Below are 26316 nucleotides of genomic sequence, written 5' to 3'. Positions count from 1 at the left end.
TTAGCAGTAGCTACATTTTGGTCACTGGTCATGAACACCTGGTTTTTGTGCTACTCCAAAGTCAAAAGGTCATCAAGCTGTCATTTTTAATCTAATAATACAAGAAGTATCGGACACTTACACTTCTCTTTCAATGCACAGTCAATCTGTGCTGTATACTTCTTTCCCTCACCATCGTCATCCACATTCACGGCTTCGCTTCCACCAAGTCATGCATACTAATCTGTGCAGTAACTTGGAGCAGTGGCCAGCCGCTGCCTGCCTGTCCCATCAAACATGCATAAGAAACAGATGTATCTTTGATGTAGGCTTGTTCATGTTGCCCCATGTGCATGAGTGTGTGAATGAGTGAGTGTGTGTGTGTGTGTGTATGTTTATGTGAGTTCGTCAGTGTGCTTCCAGGCCCTGCGGGTGCAAGCCAGACTCGAGAGATGCAGCTGCATGCCCCAACACACAAGAAGAGAGGGAAGACATAGATCTTTGGCAGGACAAATAATCAATGCAGCAATATATTGCCATACATTATCTTTCAATGCATAATTCATATCAATGTGTGTGACCCCAGTGTATAGTAACATACTGTATGCACTGTGGATTTTATTCAGATAGTTTCTGCATTAAATCACTATTAAGTTTTCTTTTGCTCTGAATCTGATTGAAAAGATTACTATCTCAAATATAATCTCACCAACATTTAAACTGAAGTTGTTCTTCTCTCTAGCGTTTCAGCCTTTTGCCACTTTAGTTTGGCACATATACATGTGCTACTGTAATGTACATTTGTTAAAAAAGACTAAGATTAAATGCACTGTGTTACACATTTCCATCATCATTAATTATTGTAGAAAATGTAATTCAAATAGGTTCAAGTTGTGGTCTTCAGTTACATAGCACATTCATACTTTTTCTTTATTAAGTATCACATACTGAGTATTTTTCTGTATTATTATACCATCAATATTATGGAGAGCACATGGTAATAATTTTAAATGTGTTACCCTATCATTTCTTTTTCTAAAGGTTCCACAATCATGCAGAGACCTTTCAAAACACAGCTAAAATGATTAGTCAATCAACAGACAATTAATCCACAAAAATTCAAAAATAAAATGTAATGTTTTGGTAATTTTTCAAATAAAAATGACAAGCCCTCATTCCATCTTCTGAATTATGAGGAATTGCTGCTTTTCTTTATCTCAAATGATAGTAAACTGAATATGCTCAGACTGACAGTCTGACATCACCTTGGCTTGTTTTAGGAAAAAGTGTGATGGGCATTTTCAGCATTTTCTAACATTTAATAACCCAGAGAGTGATTTACTGTTTACCCAACAGCAACCTTTGCTGAATGCAGTAGCTATGCTTTAATGTTCTGTGGGTAGTTTGAGAGATTCGTCATTAGAAAAATAAAAGATAATTTATGTTATTAAAATAATTAAATAGAAGGCTTCCTGCTTCATAGTAGTTTGGTCTCCCTAGTGTTTTGACCACCCAGTGTTTTATGAGTGGCAAGAGTGGATGCTGACTTTAGGATATTTTGCTGGCGTTGCAACTAATGACAAGTATGGCACTTGTCCATTAGACTGTCATCTTTTAGCACCTGGAGTTGTGAAAACTTCCTTTGCTCAAGATTGTAAACAAGTATAATCATGAGTCATCAGAGGGGAGAGCTTATCCTGCTTGTCATTAGCCTCACTCATGCCAGGAGCTGACTGATTTGCTTTGTCTGGATGTGTCTAGCCTACTGTATGCATGTGGTTATATCTGTACTAGTGACACTACCACTCCCCATGTGTCCCCTGCTGTCTGCACATGTGTCCATGACCATGTAAAGTGACCCTGACCCCACCTTCCTACCCTCTACACGCTCACACGCTCACACACACACACAAACACACACACACACTACACAAACCCTATGAAACATACAATGACACACATTTGCTTCCCCTCATGTAAGCATTGCCCCCCACTCGCCCACACACACATCTTTTTCCTTTTCCCCTAAGACAATTGTGTTGCTCACTCTCTATTGTGGAAGCCTGTCATTTCCACATATGTGTTGGCCATGAAACAGCAAAGAGCCGACTAAAAGCATCCCTTTCCTGGCTAGCAGGGTCACAATTTGTCTCATATAAACACAGGACACAACTCATCCTAGCAGTTTTCACATATCCTTCTGACCCCCTTACCACCCAAAGTGCTCTTCTTTCCACTGACACAGGATCCCAATAACTAAACGTTTGTAAAGCTGCCTATCTTTCTTTGACGTTTTCATGCAGAAGAGTAAAGGGGGACAACATAACCCTCTTGGTGGTTTTGTTTCAGACTTGCAGTGAATTTTTACAGGAGTTTTCGTTCTGGAAAAGTCTTAGAAAAGCAAAGCTCAACACTGGCGCTGGTGTCTTTTGTGCCTCCCAACGTGCCTCGCGCTGGGTTTCCCTAGCATTGTCATGACAACAGTGTGTACGCACCGACACTGGCCTTTGAAAACAATACACCGACCAAAAGTTGACTGAAGTGAGCTAACAAGCTACTTTCAGTCGTTTCTGAAAAGTTTGCCCGAATAAAAAACACTGAAGAAAAGTCGCGACTGAAATGTTCCTCTTTCAGTCTAGCTAGAGGCAAGTGCACAAGTGTCTAATGGAGACAAAAAAAAAGTGTACAAAGATGCATTCATTCTCATACCTTCTTAACGAAGAAATCTCCGTTCCCTTTACAAGTATTCCCGAGCCGCGTGTGGGTTAGCAACCCGCCAGTATGATCAAAACATATTTTTCTACACCAGTACTAACATTTTCTAAGCATGTATCCTAAACGCTGCGAGGACTAGCACAACACGACATGTGAGACTCAACTTCCAGCGGTAACTTTCTCCGCCCAGACTCATTCTCAACTCTTCTGCCTGTGTCTATCATAGGATGCTTTGCCCCGCCTCACTCAGTCCTGAAGATAAATGACTATTATCCAAGAGATTTATGGTTTGTGTCTCTTAACTCATGGGACTCCGTCTTTTTTCACAAAGATTTCCTTAAATTTCCACCAGGGTTACATTTGTGTGATTCTCACATCCACACAAACACTAGGTTCCAGTGTTAACTTCACTCATTGTGAGCTTTCCTGGTTTTGGTACAAACACAGTCCAGGTTCATTCTGGTGATTGATTGCACACAGGACAATTATCTTAATAAGACATTAATGGGTTTTTAGACTTCGCACTGCTATCTCATTATTGAAGTATATGGACCCGGTTGATATTGGCCTAATCCTTTGAACTTCCCCGGTTCAAACAACCCGGGTGACACCGGCATTAACAGAGATAATCCAGACTCACTGAATGTTTCACATGCTATTCTTTATCCTAATGAAATTTAAATTTCACTCATAGTTTAAAAGGAATAGCACACAACTCAACATAGTAAAAAAAAAAACAGGGTGAAATTAAATTCTCAATTAATTATAGTCAGTGGACAGCTTTCGTGTATGTCTATTGTTAGAGTAATCAGCAAATATGAACATCAAATAAAGTTAAGATAAGGAAAGTTCTCAGCAATGTTTTATGCGTGAATTGCAATTAAGACTAGTCATGGTTTGTAGCTTACTAAAAAGTTAAGTTCAAATGGCCACACTATTTAGGTTGACTGGAAATAATAAATTTCCCTTTAGAGAAAAAAAACTTTACAGCAATATTACATGAGCCCCCATATACAAATGCACCAACATTCAAGTAGGCTTAACAGCTGTGACATTGCATTAAGAACAATAGGTCACAATAAACTGTACTGTTTGGTACTAAAACAAAGATTATGAGGGGCATATTTTACCTTTAACTTTTGATTTACATTATCACAATACCAGACAATAACCCTAACTAAAGATGCATCTTATATGATTTATAAGCATACGTGGTGCTGTGTGTGGTAGTGTATGGCCTGCAACTATGGCTACCAGACGTAAATAAGTAGAGACCAGCCTGACAGACTGTTATTTTCCCCCAGTGTCATTCTGCAAGAACTTGAAAGCAGACAAACAGATAGACAATCACTAAACCATCAGAGGATTGTAATGTCTGCTGAGAGCAGATCTGTGGTGATAAAGCTGCAGGTAATCAAAAGTAGTAGAGGCAGCAGTAGCCATGATTAGTACATTTTAGACTGCAGTTCATGTGCTTCAAAGCAATCACACATAAGAAAACAGATCAAAGAAAAATTCACCCATGTGCTACTTTCAACATTAGAGCATGAGTAACACGTAACACGGTGATAATTGTGGTTACAACAGCAACAGTGCATGATATGTATATATATATATCTATATAGATATATATATATATGTTCATTATCTTCAGTTTTTTGCACAATTTTAGTAGCCGCATCATATCATATCATATCATATCATATCATATCATAGGGCACTTCACTTGTCTCCTACGGTAAGTCTGCTCCCATCAAGTGTAGCTGATGCAAACCAGAGGCTGATGGATAAAGAACTTCTACTGATCTCACCATTGTTGGATGCTTTAGATAATTTTCATTTCTAGAAACAGCAATGAGGCTTGCAGAGAACGAGATATACATTTCGAGATGTGAAATTATCTGTTTTGCATTCAGAACCACACGTTGTTGAACACAACAGTTCAAATCAGACTGGTGATGGTTCAATTTCAATACCACTAGATGACACTAGAGTGCCATCATCTGACACTGGCATGGAAGTAGAATGGGAATACTCCGCGATATGAAACTTGATTTAAATCTGGTCATAACTTGGATATTTGTACAATATATGCTAACATAAGGAAAGGTAAATACGACATGACACATTTCAACATTAGTCTATTTTAGTAAGGCAGAGAATATGTTTTTTGGTTATTTATGTTTGTCAGTGGTGACGACATTCGTACCCAGCTATCCTAGTTGAAAATGTCCGTGTTGAGCATGGGAAATGTAGTTTTCTGCCTTTACATTCTTGAACGTAATTTACGTAGGTTTACTGGCGCTCCCCGGCAGCAAACAACCCCTTGGTACGCATTTGACGTACGTTTGCTCTCTGTTTGCTCCTTGGAGATTCCCCTTCCTTCCTGGGCTGTCTGAGGTAAACCAACACGGTCGCATCAGTCCCGTTAATACCTGGCGGAGTGAAAATAAACTACACATATACATGTTTGTCACACGCAACCGCGGCGAAGAGCGCGTAGCTAAAGCCTGGAGAGGTTACGGTAGCTAAAGTACAACCCGGGAACAACTTATCGTCTCGATGGCTGTGAAAAGTTAACGCTCAGACGACTGAAAAACAGGAATAATTCCCTTCTACCGACTTGAGGTAAGAATAACCGGGTTTTGAGTGAGCTTTACGAAGTACACAGCTGTCGGACAGCGTCGATAATGTCGACCAAATGAGTGAATATAGAGTGTCTTTGTTTACAAGGACCCCGGCGTCTTCGGCTCCCGCTGTCTCAACGGGACTGTTCAGAGTTTTCATCTGGCTACACTGTATGGCTAATGTTAGCGTTACTGACAGGGCTCACAGGCTTACACTTTGTCCACAAATAGATCGATTATGTGACAGTGTCTCGTATAATTAACAGTGGTTACACATAACGGTTGTGAGGTTTACTTAATTCCCCTCTTTATTTGTTTCAGTTTACATAACAGTGTAATACAACGACAACATGGGCATTTTTCTTCTGCTTGTCAGTTTGGGGGAGTTGGGCGAGTCAGAGTGCAAGGTCAGGTCGATAAATTAGCATCCAGATATTACAGAAGCACATTGACTTGCTCATTGACTCTTCAGCTTGGTGGATGATATGTGTCCACAGACCTGACCTCAGCTTATCCAGTTGAAGCTTTGGCTGTACTGTAGAACTGACAGCAAAATAAAATCTAGACTGTTTACATTAGGCTGCTTGAAAGTGAACTTGTCGAGGGATGTCTAATCATTTGTGTTCTGCTTTGAGCATGTCCACTGGAGAGAGAGAGAGAGAGAGAGAGAGAGGGAGAAAGCTTGCCACAGTCAGGACATTTTGGGTGGTGTAGAAATGACAACTTACAATGTACCGTGAAATCAGCTCACATCCTCCCTTTCCCTTCTTCCCCCTCTGTGTCCCTGGAGAATAGAAATGAAATCCAATCTCTCTCTCTCTCCCTCCTTCTCTCTCTTTCTCTCTGGCACTGGCTGTGTCAGCTGCTGTATCCCAGGGTGCTGACTTGCATAGAGACAGGTGGCACTTGGACAGGTGCAGCCTTAACAAAGGGTTGCAGTCCTCAGACTTCTGGCCTGGTTTATGTTCAGTTTTGTTTGTTTGTTTTGTTTTTATTGTAATTTATTTTTTGGTTGCTCATCAGTGTAGTTTTTGCTGCCTTATACTTACAATGTGTGCAAGCTGCTTTGGTAATTCAGTTATATCTGCATTTATGTTCTGCTTTGTAGTTGTTAGTATGTCTTCTTAGTAAATCTGATACTCTGATAGATTTGGCTAAATTGAAACACCCCCAGTGTGATAGCACAACCTGCTTGCTTTTGGTCTTTGAATGGAGTTTTATAGCTGATACAAGTAAATCGTTAGTGTCCTGCTTTCGGTATCACACAGACATTCTTGAAAGCTCCAGTCATCAGTCATGCATTCTGGTATTGGGGTTGGACGTGCATCCACATCAGCAAGTATGTTACATATTGTTTGCTTAGGTCAACTTTACCAGACAGACCAGTTTGAGTCGCAACACTGCATGAGAAACACACCCTTGTGGCACCTGTGAACCTGGTTAAACTATGTTTCAGACAAATGACTAGGCACACCTTCAGTCTGCTTGAGCTGCACTGGTACTTCATGGTTAATAGTTAACCCAAAGCTTCCTCTGCAACAAATGATTCAGAATATAAAAATATGTGGTAAGAGTTAGGCCTTCGTACACCGTTTTAATGGTGAACACTGTGAATTCAGAGCCAGAACAAGAGCTCAGGAATGAGGTCAGTGAAACGATATGAAGTGGAAGAGAGAGGAGAGGGAAAGTTTGAAGGCTTATCTCAGTAATGTGCAGGGACAGTTGAGCAATGATGAATGTTGCAGTCACCACTGTCTTCTACTTAACCCTTCACTATCTCCTCTGGCAGTGCCCTTGATAGTTAGCCTTATCTCTCTCAAGAAACCAACAGAAAAACATAAGGAAATTTCGACTATAAGACAGTGTCTGAGTGTTTTTACCGCCAAGTGTTTTCCCAGAATGAACAAGCCTCATCTTGTCTGATCTGTTTCTGACATCCATCACTGGCAGTCATTACCCTGGGATACTATTCACATTAATGAGTGAGACCTCTCTGTCTTGGACTCTATTGAGGTTTATTTAAATCTCGTGAACGCAGCCTTCCAGCTTTTCTCTGCTCCCCGGGCCAGTGCGCCTGCGCTCTGCTGACACTCCAGTAATCCGCTGTTAGGAGGAGATTGCATCCCCGTTCACTGCGCTCAGGCTATCAGCGAGGGAGAATTAAAGCCCCTGGAAGAATATATGACGCTACATTGGGACAATAAGGACATATAATGGGAGCATAACAAACCCAAACGGAACCATTATAAACAGGCATTCTGGGATGGAGCAGTTTTACACTGTGAGCAGTCTAACATCCAAGGCGACAACGGGACTGGAAGGAGGATGTCTCCTAATGTAAGACAACCAGGCTCAACATCTACAGCCCAAACGCTGGGAATGTGAAACGAACACAGGCAGGAATGAAGCCGGCGGGAGATGGTGAAATTTGCGGTTGAGTGCGCCCTCTTGGAGGAGACCTCCTTGGCTATTTCCACGTTTCCTAAACGTGTATGTCGCCCACTGCACGGTACTCTCTCTGGCCTCTGAGCTGCTGCGTGGAAACGGACACAGACCACCTTTTTATATTAGTAATGCTTTGCAGCGCTGTTAATAGGCTAAATTGAAAACCTATGTATGCGTTCATTATCGGTTATTGATCGTATGAGCGTATAACATTCACTGAGACTGGGAAGCTAAACTATAGATTTAAGCCCATGTGATCCCTGTGTTGGTGCCATGATAAACATCTAATACTAAATGTAAATTAAAGCTAAAACAAACCACGGAATACAGCTGACATTAGACTTCGGCCTCAGGGTTTTTACAAGCTATCGATACTCGTCAAAGTGCATGCAAATGTGATTTCTCCCCCCTTGGCGGAATCATTCACTGGAATGATACTTGTTTCCCTCGGCTGCTTCGCCTGTAGAGACTTGCTATGACAGGCTGGCAAGTCCACATAAATCCAAGAGCAAGTTGATGAACTAGACCGGGCGGCCTCGGCGGTGGGATCAGACAGAAATTAAGCTGTGTCTCTCAGACAGCGGAAACTAGGATCATCTCCCGTCCTTGCGTTGGCAGAGCACCGCAGCCTGAAACGGAACATTCCTCTCGGGTATTTTGTCGGATGTTACACAGAACTTCAAGCTGAGCTGTAAATATTTTCACGCTGTGGCAACAGTTGAAGTTTAAAGAGCAGCTCCCTTAGAACTCAACACCTCCCTGTACCCGGGGTTTCTTCAGGTTAAATTCCCAAGTTCGTGTGAGTTATTGTTGTGTTTTTTTTTTTTTTTTTTTTTTTCTCATGTTGAAATCCAGAATTCTGCAAATACCAGAAATGGCCTCATCTCTGAAAAAAGCCCTTCCCAAAGGTTTCAAACATGAGGTTTTATCCAGTGGGAAAAATGCAGCTGGGGTGTTTTACTGGTAAACCTCCACAGCAGCTGTTAGTCAGACTGGATGTCTGAAAGATGAGACTTGGACATTAGCATACTTGTAGGTTTGCCAACACCCTTCCAAGGAAATGCAATGCATTGATTTTTCTGCATTGCCCACATTGTAAATAACCCTGTGAATATATTCTGCGAGACTTTGATTCCAGCAAGTTCTATGCCATCATTGATCAGTATCAGCTGTCTTTATGGACCTTGATATTATTGTGACATCCCCGATGGGTTCCCCCCACCCCCTCCTTGAACCGTATGCTTTCCACAGGTGCACTGTGTGACTGCTGAGATGCTGAAAGACAGTGAACACATGTTCTTCTGCACACATCTTTTCCTGCTTATGCCGAACCTCTGAGCATGTGCAAAGGAAAAAGGAACCAGGCATGAGACTGCACAGACTGGGGAGATGTGTCAGAGGGAACGCGGGAGGAATTATGAGTGGCACTATGGAAGACATGGTGCAGAGTGCTACAGGCTTAAAGTCTACAAGAGACAGAATTATGAGCCTTTGCTGTGAGAAAATTGTTTTCTCCTCTCAGAGACCAACTGCTGCATTGGAATCAGCGCTCCACACATCAAATTACTATTTGAATTGAGAATTTCTTCCTGTGCACTGTAGGAAAATCCACCCTGATCTGCATACTTGGCCACTGCAAGTTAGACTCATTTTTGAGTACCCTTATCTTTGATTCCCTGTTGCTGTGTTTTTCATTTGTTTTTACACAAACGCCCTCGGAGCTCTTTTGCAGGAGGAAATTCTTCCTATTCGAAGCATGAAACTTGTAAACAAGAAGTTTACAGCAAATAGAAACACATGATAAGGCTTGCTGGTGTAGTCAAAACAACCCCCTTAGTATCCTCCCAATCAGTGTGTCTCACTGAATACAACTGTGGATCCCTTGTCAACTTTTGTGCTCCAGGGGCAAACAAAACAAGCAGATCTCTCTATCAGAGTGCATTCAGAGACTAATTTCCTATCGCTGTGGCGATGGGGAGCTCAGCCTCGTCTCTCACTGCAGAGACTGAGTCGGACCATGGCTTCCGCAGCACCCCCTATCCATCGTCACCCCCTGTGGGCTGGCTCAGGAACAGCCACAGCAGCCCGGTGTGGGGCACCACCTTCATCACACGTCAGCAGCAGCACCCACTGCCTCATCGAGAGCGCAGGTAAGAGCCAGCACCGTCTAACCAGCCTCTCAGTTGAGTGCACTCCGGGCAAGACTGGACTGGCTTGGCTGGTTGTTGGGGAAGTCGTAGGAGGAATGAGTAGTGGGGGTTGTATTACACAGGACTGCTGTCATTTAAAGCTGTGGGTGTAAGTGTGCTTGTGCTGATGTTGTATTTGGCTTCAGTATTTGGGTGATGTGTGCTGTAAAATGACACTGTTAATCAGTGTTGTCCATTTGAGAAACTTAATGCTGTCTCTTTCATAGACTTCTATAAACGCTTACCGAGGATTCAATAACCTCACAGCTATGGATCAAATTCACTGTTTCATCAAAGCTTATCTAATCAAAGCCTACATTTTGATGTTTTTTTCTATGATGCATCCAAAATCTCGCTAAGCCGGATTTGTAAACGAAAATCCCACCCTATTGGTTCCTCCAAGCACATCTGCACAGTATGTGCTTCAGTTTAGTCAGTGCTGAGTGGATTGCCTGGACAGATAGATTGACCTAACCTCTGTGAGCCCAATGAAAAGCAGCCCAAGGGTAATTAGAAGATGTGTTTTGCTGTCATGCTTTTTTAAAATCAGGTTTCAAGACAAGCTTTCATTCAGTTGTGTTAATTTTGAAAATGAATAAAAACTGAGTGGAAACTCTCTTGGAGTGCACCTTGGTAATTGTGGCTGCACTGTGGTGTTTCTTTATTTAGGGAATACTCACATCTATTGTCCCTCCTCAGAAAACTGTGAATAGAGGCTCCTTAGTTTGATTGTCTGAAATTGTTGGGGGTTTTCAGACTACAATACGAATTTCTCCCAGAGCAAACTTACTTTTCGAGATAGATACTGCTGTGTAGTTTAGCGAGATTTATGTCTAACAGGGCAAACTATTTGTGGAAGAGACATGCTATTCACACATACTGTGTTTTTCAGTATTGACTGCATGAAAAAGATATATTCAGTTACTGTATCTAGAAAAAAGACTGTGGTGCAATAATCCATTGTTCCATTCGTTGCCTTCTGAATCACTGTCAACACAGTGAAAGGCCTATCAGCAGTTTGTAAGAAGCTCAGTTTGAATGTGCAGCTCATCCAGCAGTTTTGACTGACTTTTTCTTCCAAAAGATGATCCTCTCAACCGCCCTCACAGAAACTTGTTTCAGAAGTGTTTCCAGTTTTCCTTCAGTTTTTTTGGGTCATGTCTCCCAAAACGAAAACAGGCAGCGGATATCGACCGCTTGTAGTGTATTGAAGTTGTTGCTGAGTCACTCAGGGCATCATGGTCCGGTTGTTAGTTATTGATTTTCAGAGAGCCCGATCACATTTCCCCACAATGGATGTCATTATTTATTCAGCATCAGTCTCCAGTTGGGCTTTCATCTTTCTTGAATCCTGCCTGCCGCTGTCAATGCTTTGCTTGCAGTTGCTCTACATTTAATAGTTAAGGCTGTCATGGTTTCCCCTGCTTACTCTTCTAAGAGTTTTAAAGTATAGACAGGGGCTGGGTTTAGCTCAGACTTTCCATCAACCATACCTCCATGCATGACTGAAACTGAAGTGTGTAGTGTGTAGATAATTCCATCAGTGTAGTTTTGCATCATGCAGTCAACCTGTTTTTTATTCAACAGAGTCTTCCATTGCATTCCCGCATCTCTGTAGCAACAAGCCTCTGCCTCCATCACCAATCAGACTGCACCCTCGGTCAGCGGAGCACATAAACACGTGCAGACATGCACAGATAGACAGCACACACCATTACTGTCTACTGCTGCAAGGCAGACAGGGACGCGCACACACATATTCTGACAATAGATGTTTTAGAAAGACTGTGCAGCAGCACTTGGAACATGCCCTCTTATCTACCCCCACTCCCGCTCTCTCATACATACACTCGCTCACAGTCTCATGCACATAGACGCACTGCTCTGTGAGCCTAACAACGTTAGGCAAGCTTTGCTGAGCTGTGACAGAGCATGAAATATAGAAACAACAGAACACTATGAGCACAGCTTAACTTCAGCCATCCTCATAGAGTTTATTCTCTAATATATTGTCCTATAAAACCTTTTATTTCCCTTGTTTTTCTTAGCTTGGAGACCACATGAACACTCCTGTCCTTGGCTACTTTCAATTTGTTTTCATCCAACAGTGACCCATTGACTTTGGGAAGTGTTTGTGTGCACTGTCTGAATCAGTAGCTCATCTGTAAAGGTTCACTCAAGATAAAAAAATAAAAAAAACCCACTCAGCAGACAAAGGTCTGCAACAGAGGTGTAGTTGTGTGAGCCACAATGTTTTATAACTTTGGAATCTCAATCATTTCTCTGTTTTAATCAATAATGTGCTTGATTTTATCTTGGCTCCTTATTGCAAGTGCGTTGCGTTCACATGGCCTTGGGTGGAAGCCCTGAGCCATTAAAATCAGTGTGTGCTCTCTCCAGAGTCGATCCCAGTGTCTCTACTGTCCCAGCATGATGGATGATGGCGTTTATTCCAGCTCCATTCCACTGGCTCTCCTCCCTTTAATTGGATTAAAATGGGTCCACTTGGATTGGACCAGCATGGTCACTGGCCATGTTTATGTCTGAATTATTTCAACGCGCTATTGCTATTGTCTGTCTGATGAAGACAGGGCCGCGTCAGGACAGTCCCCAAGCCTCCAGAACAGATTTGGCATGCTGGCTTTGTCTCACAGTGTGGCTTTCTTTGGAAAACAGAGGATTGATGCGGCAAGAAAAAAAATTGCCTACTGGCACTGCAACTGACATGATTACAGATTCCCCCACTCTTGTTGCCATGGAAATGTGTAGCATATGTTCAGTAACCTAATTTCATTGGGTCCTAGATAAGACCACACATGGTAACCTGCCAGTCTCGCACACGAATGAAACCTGTGCTGCAAAATGGCACCTCTGGAAGAATACCATGTAACCTGCTAATTACTAATGTCAGTGTTTAGTGATGTCAGGTAGAAGCCATTGAGCTAGAGCAACCTCATGGCAAGTGTTTTTCCCACTGGTTTGCCTTTTTGTGCCTTGGTAACAGCAAGTAAAACAATACTTTGTATTGCCTGTTTGAGAAGTTCCCTTCTGGCTGGAGGCAACGCTGTGTCAGCAGTGCTCCTGCCCTCCAGCTTCGGTTGCCTGCAGGAACTTGAGATGAGCAGCAGCACCGTGCCCCTGCCATCTCTTTCCCTTCTTCCTCCCTGATTGTGGAACTTCCTGCCAGCTTCCTGCCTGCTCTCGCTTTGCTCCCTGCTTCTGATGTCTGCTGAAACCAAGTCAGATGGTTTCTTCTGTTTAAATATTCAAATGTCTGAAGCTGTCTCCACCGCTGACAGATTCACTTGTCATAAATGAACGCTGGTCGTGAAATATTCACCGAGGGCATAGCTAGAGGTCAGAAGCGACTGGCATTCTTTCCGTTTATTTTCTCCTTTCTTGACCAGTATTTGTATTCTTGGTATCTCCAGTGTCTTCTTCGGAAGACATTTTTAAGTCACATCTTATTTTAATAATAGTCCTGGGTTATGAGGCCTTGATCATAAGGTGTGATCATCTGGGCCCGGCTTACATAATAACAACCACATAAAAACAATAGCAATGAACTGTGTTGAACTTGACATCATAAAAAGCGCAACCAGACTAAGATATTCTCATGCATGGCGTTACCCTGACACATAATATTTACACAACGCCACCCTTGTTTCTACAGCATCACACCCTTCGTGCGCTCTTCCATTTTCATGAGAGGGGAATATTTATTCAGCTTTTAAAATTGTTCTTAGTGCATAGCCTCCGCAAAGCTTATTGGAGGAATGTCTCACCCTAAGGGCACTTTTTCAAAAGACCTTTTGTCTAACTTGCTCTGATAGTAGTCTTTGTCCCAACGCCAGTACTATAACATTTTATAAACCTATTCTGTTCTCATGTTCTGTCTCAAGAAGTCTCTCATCTCATTAAAATGTGTCCTGCTCAATGTCACTTCATCAGAACTTCCCTAATTATGTTGTTGTGTTGTCCCCTATGACTCAGGCTTCACTGTCACCAATCCCTTTTTACCAAGTCTCAGGGCTTCAGAGTCGAAACTCTTTACCTGCTGCTAAAGTTTGGGCTCTAGATACTCATCTCAAATAAGTATAAGTCAGTGGCTCTGCTTCATAATGTTTGTTGTAACAAATGAATGGTGGAGTCCTGCCTGGGTTGATTATTAATGAGTCATATTCATCATGCCACCACATATTAGCTGGCAGGTAGAAAGGAGGTTCTTAAGATGAATCTGACCCTGACTCATCCGCGCCTCTGAGAGCACGGCAGGACTGTTTGCTAGGGGAAAATTACTTTTAAGTGAAGAGGTTGCTCTGATCTCACAGGCAAGAAAAATCCCATAATGAAGTGATAAACAAAAATTTTGCCAGTAAAACTGCTGCAGACAGACCACATTCATTATTGAAGGGGTAAAATACATTCTCAGTTGGTTTTTTCAAGTCTGGTAAAGAATGTGTGAAAGTGCTGATCTAATCACGGTCACCAGAGTTTTCTGGGTGTGTTTCAGATGCAGCCGAACGTTTCAACATTCATTATCGTTTTTTTTTTTACAGCTTGTCTGATCCAAGGGCGCATTGGCCTCTGATAAGTATAATTTTTAATAACAAGCTCTGCTCTGTTAAACAAGAAACATCATTTAGTTGGCATCATCAGTGTCTCTGCCAGTGGTGTTTGCATGGAGGAAGTGAAAGACAACAGAAAGCAGAAGCAGTAATGCTTGCACACCTGGGTAATACCCTCGCAGATGGTAGTTATGAAAATCACTCCCTGCATCTCTGTCACATTGATGGTCGCAGCTATTAAACAGGTTCATTGTCCAGTGCACAATGGCCATCACATTTTTCTAACATAAACATTTTATAAGCTCCAGATCTAAGTCTTCAGTTCTCTCCCTGTGTTCACACAAAACGGCGCTTGTAAATATTTATCACAAGAGTGACTCACTTTATTTTAGTGTGTTTGAGTGTGTGTGGAGGGAGGAGGGTGGGGGCTACATCTGGAGTCTGTCTCGCTAAGTGTTATCAACACAGTCAGGCTACCTAGAGTTATCCAGCCTCATGCGGCCTGTTAGTGATCCCAGATAACTGATGCTGCAAAGCTGCTTGCGAGGAAATTCAAATGACCCAGGAGAATGTTTACATTAAACGATGTGAGCGCTGCAACAAATAACAAATCGAATGCATTATCAACGGGTCAGGTGTAGCATATTTAATATGAGATTGGATGAAACTGTTCAGTCCTGTGGGGAAATTAGTTTTGTAGTTATAAAAAGTTGAAATAAAAAGAAAACAGCTGACGAAGGGATACAGTATAACACAACTGAAATCCTAAGAGGAAGCAACGGAAGCAGAAGAAAATAGCTAAATTATTTAAAATGATAAAAGCAAATTATAGTGTAATATAGACCTTAATACTTTATATAAACAATAATCTAATAGTAAATGTAGGTCCATTACAAAATACTGTAAAGGTAACTAGCAAGGATTACAGAATGAAATGGTGTTTTGCAGCTTTAGCGTGAAGGCAAGATAGTATGGCTCTGATTGTTTGCAGTATTGATTAATCTATTGATAATTCATTAGGCTTAATTGACCCTGTGTGAGTGTCTTAAAATTGCTTCAACATGCAACCCAAAAAAAACCCCCAATATTCAATTACTAATGGTCTGAACATTTGTGAAGCTGTGACCATATTTGATGTTTTCCCAAATTAAAACGGATAATTGTTGATTATAGGAAAATTTGGGTATTTAATTAATGAGCCATTTGCTTCAGTGCTGGTTTTTTTGATTTGAGATGGTCTTTTAAATGTGATACAGTAATTACCTAATATTTGGAATCTTAATTTTCTCATTTGTAGTTGAAATCTATTGATGATAATTTATTAGAAAGCAGATTTAAGCAGTGGCTACAATTCCCTTTCAAAGAGATTTAAAGTGTACTGACAAGCTTGACCCAGCTCTGTATGGATTGGGCACATCATTGATCAGGAGCAACCCCCATATGGGCAAGTTCGCTTCACCCCATGCAGTGACTGGTGAGCCATTTAGCCGAGTTTATCTTAGTAGGAAAATAGTTATCATATACGAAGGCTACACACCTTGTGGTTACCTTGAGGTTTAGCTTGCAGCTAATTTGTCTTGGCATGTGCTTTATGTGGCTTTCAGTACAAGCTTCACACTAATGTATACCAGCACCTAGTTACAGTTGGGTCCTGTTTCTTTGTCTGGCAAATGTGGCCTCATACCAGGAAGCTGACTTATTGTCTTATTATGATATCTTATTGTCAGATGTACTAAATTATGTACACACACATGTTAAAACATGTATTTGTAATTATTAGCTGTCAGTCTAATTGCAATGAGTGTATAGTATAAAAAGTATGTTGGGATCCACGCATTCTGTGTGGTTGTTAGTGTCTACAGTCAAGGCTCTGAGTAAGAAACCTTGTGTTTTTAAAGCGCTGCTAGTCACAATATAAACTGTCATGGAAACCCTGTGTGACACTTGCTGTATGCTGACTGACAGACCATCTGTTATGTTATATCTCTGAAGTGCTGACTGACTCCTGGTTTGTTTTACCATAGTGTAATCCCAAGATTCATTTAGGAGGAGTTAAGGAGTTAAGTGTTGATGTTAATTCATAGTACGATATTTTTGTCCCTAGGATTTTTGATGTTCTTTCTTTATTAGTTGAATGTGATTGTTGAGGCAGTGTAGACATGTTTAATTACCAAGGAAAATGGCTGTCAACAATGATGACAGGCAGTTTTGTTTTGATACTTGGTTTTGTGTTGAATGAATGAAGCCGAAACTCTCTGCCCCCAGTGGCGAAGGAGCGCACCACACCTTCCCCTCAGGCCCTGGGCTCAGGGCCAACCTTGGAAAGGTAGTGCTAATGACTGTCGCACAAAGGCCAAATGTCTCACAGCGAAGCAGGGAGAAGCTGGCGAGACTCGGCTCACTTGATCTCGTAACTGAGTTCACTGTGTGGAGTGAATCCAAGTAGCCAGCCATAGGTGACCTGCACACCATCAACAGTGCTTTTGTAGGTGTACCCCAGCCTTCGGATTTTTTGCAGCCTCACTGACCCATCCTACATTCATCATTGTCTGCATTCTTTACCTCTTAACTCTGTCTGCTCCTCATGGGTACCCTTTTTTCTCTCAGGCCTGCAGACTTCCTTGCAGACATCTAAGTTGCGGCAGTCAAATTAACTTTTTCCCCTTACCATGATGTTAGTGGTTTGCTCATTTTCACTGAGCGTTTTAGAGCTCACACTCCCTGTAATAGTCTGCTCTAGTGCTCTTTTGATTGTCTTGCGTCCAGTGAAGCATTGAAAAATTGGCCAGAGGTCACTGATGCTCTTACTTAAGTGAATTTAGACTAGGAGCAGGTACTTTATGGGCAGCATGCGGCATTGAGGACTTCATTGCACAAAAAGTGGGTTTTCTAGAGGTGAGCTCTCTGTCTCTCTCTCTCGCACTATCTCTCTCTCTCCACTGTAAGCTATTGGCTTCCTGCCCAGGTCTGCGACACTGGGGAACTGAGGAGCTGAAGTGGGCACTTCTAAAGCAGCTCCACTAAACACAGGGCCAAGGACAAAAGGTGTGTGCATGTGTTTATGTGTGTTTTACGTGTCTGTGCTCACTCCAGTGAATGAGTGGAACATGCACACGGAAAGCATCCTTTTAAGCAGAATGCAGGATCACATGCTATAGTGGTTCATCCTCTGCTGCAGGCATGTACTGTACATAAAAGGGTGTGTGTGTGTGTGTGTGTGTGTGTGTGTACACTCAGGCTGCATCCATAATGCATCCTTTTAAGTGAGGATCAGGATTATGGTTGTAGTATGGTTCATCGCCTGTTCTTTCATTTGATAGGTATAATGCTTACAACAGATAATGAGATAATTAAGCTAGATATTAAAAATTCCTTGAGAGACTGATCATTTTGAGGAAAAGCTCTTGCAGCAGCTGCTGCAGATAGAAACACATAATGAATTTGCAATCCCTACGCTCCAGCAAGAACCAAATCAATTGCTTTGACAAAGTCTCCGTGTGGCTGACACCATGACTTTGCTCTCTCGCTGGAGATGAAAGAGGCCTGACAGTTATGGAAATCGCCACAGGGAGGAACCTGTCATCAAACATGAGGTGTTGACACTTGTTGTTGTAGTTGTTGTTGTTGTTGCTGCCGTCGTCATTGCTGTTTGCAGCCCTCACATAGGCAGGCCTTTGGAGAGCGAAGCACGGTGTGAACATGTGCCATCGATGCTAGCATGGGGCTGCCACTTAATTCATCCACATTTAACTAAACTGATGAGGGGGCGGGTATGTGTTTTAGTCTGAGGACACAGCACAAGTTGAGGATGGATACAGTATTTTCAGAGTGTAGTAAAGAGACATTTTTCGCAAACATTTTTAATGCTTTTTTTTATATTGTTACCCAGTGACTGATGCTGCATTGACACCTCTTCTATTTTCATTTTTAAGGTTAAGAACACTTAATATTTGATAGCTTCCTGAGGACATGGTAGATATGACTATGGGATGAATGCAAAACAGAGAGTTAAGTACTGATCTCTGTGTCTGTGTGTCTTTGCAAAAATTGTGTTTATCTAGTTTTGCTCATTATTATCATTGTAGTGCTGAGTTTCATCCTCACTCTTGGCGCCCTGGTTTATGTTAGAGTGCTCACTTCAGCCCAGGAGAATGAATGGCTCTTGACGTAAAGCACTGGGCCTTCTACTTCCATCCTTTTGCCGCCCTGTGGCTATGTGCACATACAAACTGAGGCACAAATGTAGTTAGACAATATACAAATAAATATAGCTACATGCCTGCATACACACCCAGCGGTAAGACACAAACACGCAATAATACCCTTCCCTGCTGTCATTCTCCTCCTTACCTTAGGGAGGAGAGCTGACGAGAGGAGAGGAGCTGGGAGTGAGAGGTTTTCTGTAAGATGTTCCCCTGGGTTTTGATGACTCGCCTGGTTTGAAAGAACTTAATGGAGTTGAACTAAGGGCTAATCAGCTGGCCAGCACGCATGGTGCTGCATTGGAGAAGAGCAGGACCCTTACAAAACCCTTCTATATAAAAATGTCACATGGGCTGTGAGGTTGTTTTTTTCCATGACCTAATATGAAAACAACAAAAGGATTATCAGAAAAACAGGCTTTATAGACATTTCACAAATAGCCACTAACCTCTACTTCCCTAACAAAAGCTATGCCGCGGCAGCCTTAGATGTGGGCATAGTTCTGCGGCCAAAATATAATGAAGAGGGATAAATGTGACCGGATCCGCAAGCTCTGCGGTCATTCTGTGGACAGCATCTTTGCCACTGGGATCAATATAAACAGCATTGAAGTATTCTAGCTCTTAGCACCTTACCCTCCGCTACCTTACAATTCCCAAATTACCTTCTCTGTGTTGGCATTCACACATGAGCAGCTTGAGTGACACTGACATTTTTCCTCTGGGCCGTCTCTCTCCAAACCCCCGCTTGAGGTATCGAGCTGTTCTGCTTCCACCCAAAAAGCCCTAATATACCCACTATCAATAAGTCAGATTGACTGAACTGCAGGCACACAGAGTGAACTGTACATACAAGTCAATTCAAAACAACAGACTGTTGTAGGTTATTATGTGGAGGAGGTGGAAATCAACGTAGGAGCCTGACTAGACAGACGAATTACTGCCTCTGCTTCTAAATCAAAACTGTCTAAAATTGATTTGTTTTCCTTTCCTCACATTTCCCTCTACACTGTTCACACTGTTGATGTCCTGTTCAAGGTGCTGATAGTAGTTGTTTCTGAATCGCCATAAATCCAGTAGTATGAATAATTTGTCATTAAAATATGCCAGTCATAAGTGCTCTGCCAGACTTAGAAGACTTATCCATTCAAAATTCATTTGGAAATTCATTTGGGCACAGGATTGACGTGACCTTAAGTTGCCCCTGTCTATCCTGCACTAACATGCCCTGAGTAAAAGGGGAGAGAGGTGCTAATGTGAAGTGGAAGAGAGCCTGTGTTTTTTTTTCCAGTGTCAGTCAGGAGGACTCGAGGAACTCTTGCCTTAAAATTCTGAGGCAACAGCAGCCTCCTCTCCTCTCCTCTCCTCTCCTCTCCTCTCCTCTCCTCTCCTCTCCTCTCCTCTCCTCTTCTCTCTATGTGCTGTTTTACTGGCTCTAATCATGTGGCCATTGTGTATGGATTTACTGCCCTCAGTGCCCCCAGGAGGGAGATTTGATTTTTTTCCCCTGCACTGGCTAATCTTTCCCTCTCACACTCTATTTTTCTTTTCTAATTCTGTCTTTCTCTCTTCCTCTTGCAGACTCAAGATGTTTTTGCTGTCGTCTCTTCCTTAATATAATCACCCTTAGTTGACAGGAAGCATGAATTTATTCTCTGGCTTTGTCGTTATTCCATATTTCTCACTCTTTCTGACCCCATCTTCCTCTCGTCTTTTCCTTTCCTCCCACTTTGCATCACACATACTTAATTCAAACATTGCTCACAATAGTACTGACTCAAACAGCTGAAATGATTGAGTAGCGGCATGCTAAATATGCACGCATTATTGCTAAGCAATTACAGTTAAATGGCAGAATGTATTACTGACTGATTTGGTTGATGAATGTGTTTTGACTCATTGTTTACTGTTTTCCAGCCACTCTCACTCTCCTGGCTCCATGGCAGCAGCAGTGCGAGGCAGTGAGTGGTCATGTGGACGCTGCACCTTCTTAAATGCCGGCGCAGCACCTCGCTGTTCCATTTGTGAGGCACCACGCCAGAAACCTGACCTTAACCAGATCTTGCGGCTGAGCAGCACCGAGGAACATCGCTGGGCCTGTCCTCGCTGTACCCTCAACAATCCCCAGGGATCTGGAGCCTGCTCTGTCTGCGGCTTTGGGCCATCTCCTGCCACTCACACGCCTCCTACCACCACCATAGCCGCCACTGCCAACGGCCTCCCGTCTGCTCCGACTGAACCTCCAACACCCACCCTCACGCCCACAGTTCTGCTTGAGCCCCATGGACAGCATCCAGCTAAGGAGGAAGTGCTGCGACGGTCTGAGAGCAATGGAGAGGTGAGCAGCCTGGAGGGGCAGCACTCGGGGTGGGCTTGCCCTCGCTGCACACTGCACAACACACCCGTGGCTCTGTCATGCTCTGCCTGTGGTGGGCCAAGGAAACTGTCTTTGCCTAAAATCCCCCCTGAGGCACTGGTGGTGCCTGAGGTACGCACGCCTGTGCTAGGATTTCCTGTCCACACAGCAGGGGCTGCCCCACTTCTCATAGACCTAACAGATGACTCTCCCCCAGCCCCTCCTTGCGATCCTCAAGAACCTCCCCATGTCTCCTCCCCCTTTACTTCTTTCTCCTCCCTCCAGAACAATCCTGTGCCCCGCAGCAGGAGAGAGGTGCCCCCTCCAGGGCGCCCACCGAACGCAGGCACCAGCACTCCCAGTCCCACTTCACCTTCAGCGGCCAGTGTGCCACCCCAGCCAGGCCCACAGCGGCCAGCCAAGCCCAAACATGCCCAGCCCCAGGAACCTTCATACCCGAGCAAGCGCCTCAGTATCTTGGAGGAAGAAGACCCTCAGCACCACCCACTGACCCCTCACCTTCCGGTTGCTTCCCCAGCTGCCCCCACCTGGAAGTGCCCTAGCTGCTCATTGCCCAACCCAGGTAGCTCATCTAAGTGCGAGGCCTGCCGATCATCGCGGGCTGGTGCTGACCTCATTGACCTTGTAGGCTGTGAGACGGTACGATTTACCCCGGCCAGCCCCTCCAGCCCGGACTTTAGCACCTGGGCCTGCTCCAAGTGCACCCTGCGCAACCCTACTGGTGCACCCAAGTGCTCAGCCTGTGGTTCTTCCAAGCTTCATGGCTTTCAGGAGCAGCAGCCGCCCCTGCCCCGCTGCTGTACACACTGTGGCCTCCCATCGGGGTCTGGTACTGCATCATGCTCCTGTACACCTTCTTCTTCTTCATCCTCCTCGGGTCATAAAACACGGAAACAGATCCGGAGCTTCCCTTCCTCCTCCTCTGCTATCGCTGCTTCCAACTCCTCTTCGTCCTCCACCTCAGTGAGCCTTCAAGAGAAGGTGGGACAGTGGAGCTGCCCAGCATGTACTCTGCTCAATGACATCAAGGCCAAGAACTGTGCAGCGTGCCACACGCCCCAGCAGTACCTCACCCTTCGCAAAGTGGTGAAGCCTCTGAAGAGAAGGGAGAGTATGCATGTAGAGGCCCGTCGACGAAATGACGAGGGCGAGGCCAAGGAGCTGTGGGAGAACATCGTCAGCTTCTGCAGAGAGGTAAGAGGAAAATGTTGTAGCTGGGAAACACAAAAACAAACATCAACGCTTTTATGCCACATGGTTCACGGTTAGAGACACAGTGTTACATGTCATTAGAACATTATAAGAGTCTATGGTGAGCTTTCTTATACTACCTGGACTTCTATCACTTCATAAGAACTTGCAGCTAGTAGGTTTTTCTATTGTACTGAATCTGTATTATCCTTATAGGGTGAACAAGTAAAGCCAAGCAGCAAGTTTTCATCCACAGGCAACTGTTACTGGTCATTTGTTCCCCTGCAAATATGAGTTCCGCATGTGTCACCATTTTCTTTTCATTTCCTTGAGTTTTCCTTGACTTCTTTGAGAAGTCGACATCTGCTTATTTCAATGTGTGATGCGTCACAGGGTGCACATTGGCTTGCAGATCACAGTTCCTTCATTGTAATTCCTCTTTTTGTTACGGCTCTGGCATTGTTCCCACTCCCACAATGTCTCTAATTTCAGAGAAATGCTAATAGGCTTTGTCATTGCCTCTGTTTGCAGTTGCTTCGTTAGCTGCGTTTTAAACGACCAGCGGGTGAATCTTGGCCACCTAAATGAGCTGCAGATACAGAGCGTCTCATTTTTCTATCCAGACTACAAGCTGCCCTCGGTCACAGAGAAATCACTTCAGAAAATTCTGAAACTCTCTGTTGCAGGACTGTAACTCTTGTATCTGGAGACTCTGGGAGAGTTCTGTATTAGGAGAGTTCTTAATAGTCTCTATTGGGATGGGTTTTTTTCAAATCCTGACAGCTTAGTTTGAGTCAGACTCTATTTCCTGTCCTCCGTTGACTCTAACCACAAGTTCTTGGGAGATATTAGACTACTTAATGAAATACATTTTACTGTATAATGGCAGACCTGTCTGTGAGAGATAAAAACATTTTTGATCATTCTGAATGTAATTTCCCTTTAAAGTGAACCTAACTGCTTCCATTCGCCAAGTTATTAAAACATCAGAGCTGTGGTTCTTGTTAAACGCTCCTTTTTATATCAGTATACAGCCTGAAACGGAACATTTTCATTAAGTTGCATAACTGTCACATGGAAACAACTTGATCATTAAAGGCTTTTTTTTTTTTCTTAATAGAGAAAAGGCTAATTGTGCAATTGTGCTTTTGTAATTGCAGGCTTGTCTGTGTGTCAAAATGAGCTAAAATAATGATCCAGCGCCTCAGCATTTAATGTTCAAAGATGAGGAAACATCATGAGCTCCGATTATTGGTCTGAGTCAAATTGTCACAGCTGTTTGAGGAAACGGAGATGTCTTCCCTAGCAACTAAATTTAAGGTGTGACAACCTTTTATGTTGCTGCTTTGTATCACACCACTTCATGCTCACTTTGTCTCTGCAATGAACGTTTGATAAGCCTGTGTTATGTTGTCATGGATATTCTCAGGGCTGTCACAGGGGTTCATTTGAGACCATTTTTTAAGACGACTAACACCTCTGCTAATGAGACAAACCTGATTGGACTAATTAAACCTCAGAGAAAATGTGGGTGTTGCAGAATCCAGAACTTTTTTTATTATATATTTATTTATTTAAAAATAATTTTTTTGGACCAAGCTTATATTTTCTGAATATATTTGGGTGTGTGTGATGCGTGCCCACTTTCTTAACCGCCATGGCACCTATCATGCCATGTTTACAATAGCATGAAGTGAGCTTTAAAATGCATTATTAATGCCTTCTTTGAAAGTCACAGGGCCCACTGCTGTGAGCGTGGGAGGGAAGTTGGCTCAGTAGGAAGGAAGGATATCGAGGTCCCTCATCCCCACCTTCCCCTCCTCTTACCTAATTTAAGTTCGACATTTAAACTACTCTTTCTTTTATCATCTTTCCTTTTTTTTTTCGACAAATATTTTAGGCCTCCTTCTCTCTAGCTCTGCCCCTCTGCACTCTTCAAAGTACTTTCCCCCTCTTCATCTCCTTTTTTATCCCATCTCCTTCATCACATCCATCCTCACATGCTCATCCTGTTCCTTTTTTTTTCTTCTTCTTCTTCCTCTCTGCTAATATCTCAAAATATGCTTTCCCCTTGCCACCCAGCGCACCCCCTCCACCTCCATCCCACCTTCTCCACATGACTGCACTCAATTCTCCAGTGTAGCAGTTAAAATGTGTGGCTGGCTGGCTGTGTGTGTGTGTGTATGTGTATGTGTATGTGCTAAGGTGAACACAGGGGCTGGTCTATTTTTAGCAGCAGAGCTAGAGAGGAGAGGAGCAGAAATGATCCTCTTCCCTATAGTGAATGTAATCACTAACAGCATCAACTGCTGCAGCTCGGTTTTAGGGGTCAGAGAGATGAAGGGAGGTAAAATTGGTAAGAAAGAGGCGCTAGTCTTTCTAATCCATCTCTGTCAAGGCATTAACACTTGGCAAGCATCACAGCACCGGTGGTGAAAATGTAATAATGATAAAAGCTTTTGGTTTAGCCTGTTACAAGGTGTGTGTGGGCAGTCCATTCACACAAACACGGTGCAAAGTTTCAGACCATAAGTTTTTATTTGTTTAGTTCCAGACCTGTCGGGTTATGGCAGATTGTGTTGCTGATGAAATTTACTGTAGAAGTTACTGGAGAGTTTATCCAGATTGCAGCAATCAATAAAGACCAAAAGTGAAGTGTGAAGCGTTATTGTGTAAGAAATATTATTCTCTCTTCACCTGAGTGCAGTTAATCTCTCCTGCCTCTTTGCTTTTCTACTCTCCTTGATTGGTTTTGAGAGCGAGAGGTGTGCTCTTGGTGCCAGTGCCCCAGAGCGTGTCCGCTTACTCACTGTGCCAAACGAGTAAATGCTACTAAGAGCCATCAGCGCCGCTTGTGAACTGTAAAACTCAGCATGGCTGGAACTGGTTCCTCTGTTACCTCTCCATGTCAACCTCTGATGGAGCAACAAAAAGATGCTGCATGGCAACAGATTGACTTTGATTTGTTTTTATTTTTCCTCTTAACACCACTCTATGTGCTATTTGTTGCTTGAATTTTTGCCACACTCGGGATTTTATCTGGGGTTTTGGTTTACATGTTGGATTGTAAGTTGTGACTGCCTGCAGTGACAGGTTCTCACTGCCTGTGACAGTCTTGTACATGCCAGGTTGTTCTGGGACGCTTTTGTTTTGGGTTTAATAAGTGTGGCGCTGTGAAATCCAGCTCTATAGTTTCTTGTCACCACATATTTCCAAGATCAATATGTTGTCTGTAACATGTAGATGTCTCGCTACAAGCTTACTATCCTCAGAAAAGGCCTTGTGTGGCTGCCAGTTGTGTGTAGTCTGGGAGATGCTGAAAGGCAGCAGGTTTTCTTAGCTCAGCACAGAATTGGCTGATTGCAGTCTTGGGTTTGCACGCTGGCATGTGCCCAGTGCTAGAATCAGAGACAGCAGCAGCAGGTACACTCGATGAGGACGCACAGCTAGACTTACACTGGTAGACGTCACAACAACGCAGCCTGAATTACGGGGAAATGTTTGTATATGTGCATGTTATTCATAGTCCTTACACAATCCAGAAATGTAATAGTTTGTACTTTGGTAGTAATGTTCTTTATCTTATTACTTAAATTGTTATCTAATTGTACATAATCTTACATACATTTTAATATATTATCATCATTATTATTAGTATATTGTATGTCTATGGGGATCGGCTTGTTTGTGAGGCACTCAGAAAATGAAGCATTTAGTTTGAATTAGTTCATAGATTCTGATTACTTACTTAGATTTAGACCTTGTCCCTGAAAAGACATTATCCTCATATAACATCTTTTGCGCTCTTGATGTGAATAGACTTAATTTCAGCCTGTACAGCACAGTCTTCGCCTCACAGACAGACTGCAGCAGACGACCCTGCTGATTATCTCTGTCTGTCTGTCTATAACTCTGTCAAATAACCGGAACAATTGGCTCGAATATGTCCATGATATAAGAGGTGGGTGCAACAGCAGTACCCTCTGGATGTGAAAGAAATGGGTTGAAAATATGTTGGAAGCA

The 26316-nt window shown here is 43.0% G+C and overlaps 1 protein-coding gene across 2 annotated transcripts in view; it reads left to right on the top strand.

Annotated features, from left to right (window-relative positions):
- The first annotated feature begins 5078 nt into the window (after positions 1-5078).
- Positions 5079-26316, top strand: part of capn15 (calpain 15) — a 38256-nt gene continuing 17018 nt past the window's right edge. Inside the window, exons 1-2 of one of the 2 annotated variants that reach the window (XM_023411326.2) lie at positions 5079-5322; positions 20643-22296. In XM_023411326.2, coding sequence (XP_023267094.1) covers positions 20665-22296 — 1632 coding nt within the window. In that variant the 5' untranslated portion in view covers positions 5079-5322; positions 20643-20664. Of the gene's footprint in view, positions 5323-7454; positions 9917-20642; positions 22297-26316 lie in introns of those variants that run through there. The other variant, XM_023411325.2, reaches the window with a different exon arrangement.

The sequence above is a fragment of the Seriola lalandi genome, unplaced genomic scaffold (genome assembly GCF_002814215.2).
Source record: "Seriola lalandi dorsalis isolate HSWRI2012SDOR001 ecotype SW California unplaced genomic scaffold, Sedor1 jcf7180002054464, whole genome shotgun sequence".
Taxonomy (NCBI): Eukaryota; Metazoa; Chordata; class Actinopteri; order Carangiformes; family Carangidae; genus Seriola; species Seriola lalandi.
Note: the sequence above shows the minus strand (reverse complement) of the source record. Positions and strands in the feature narration are given on the sequence as shown.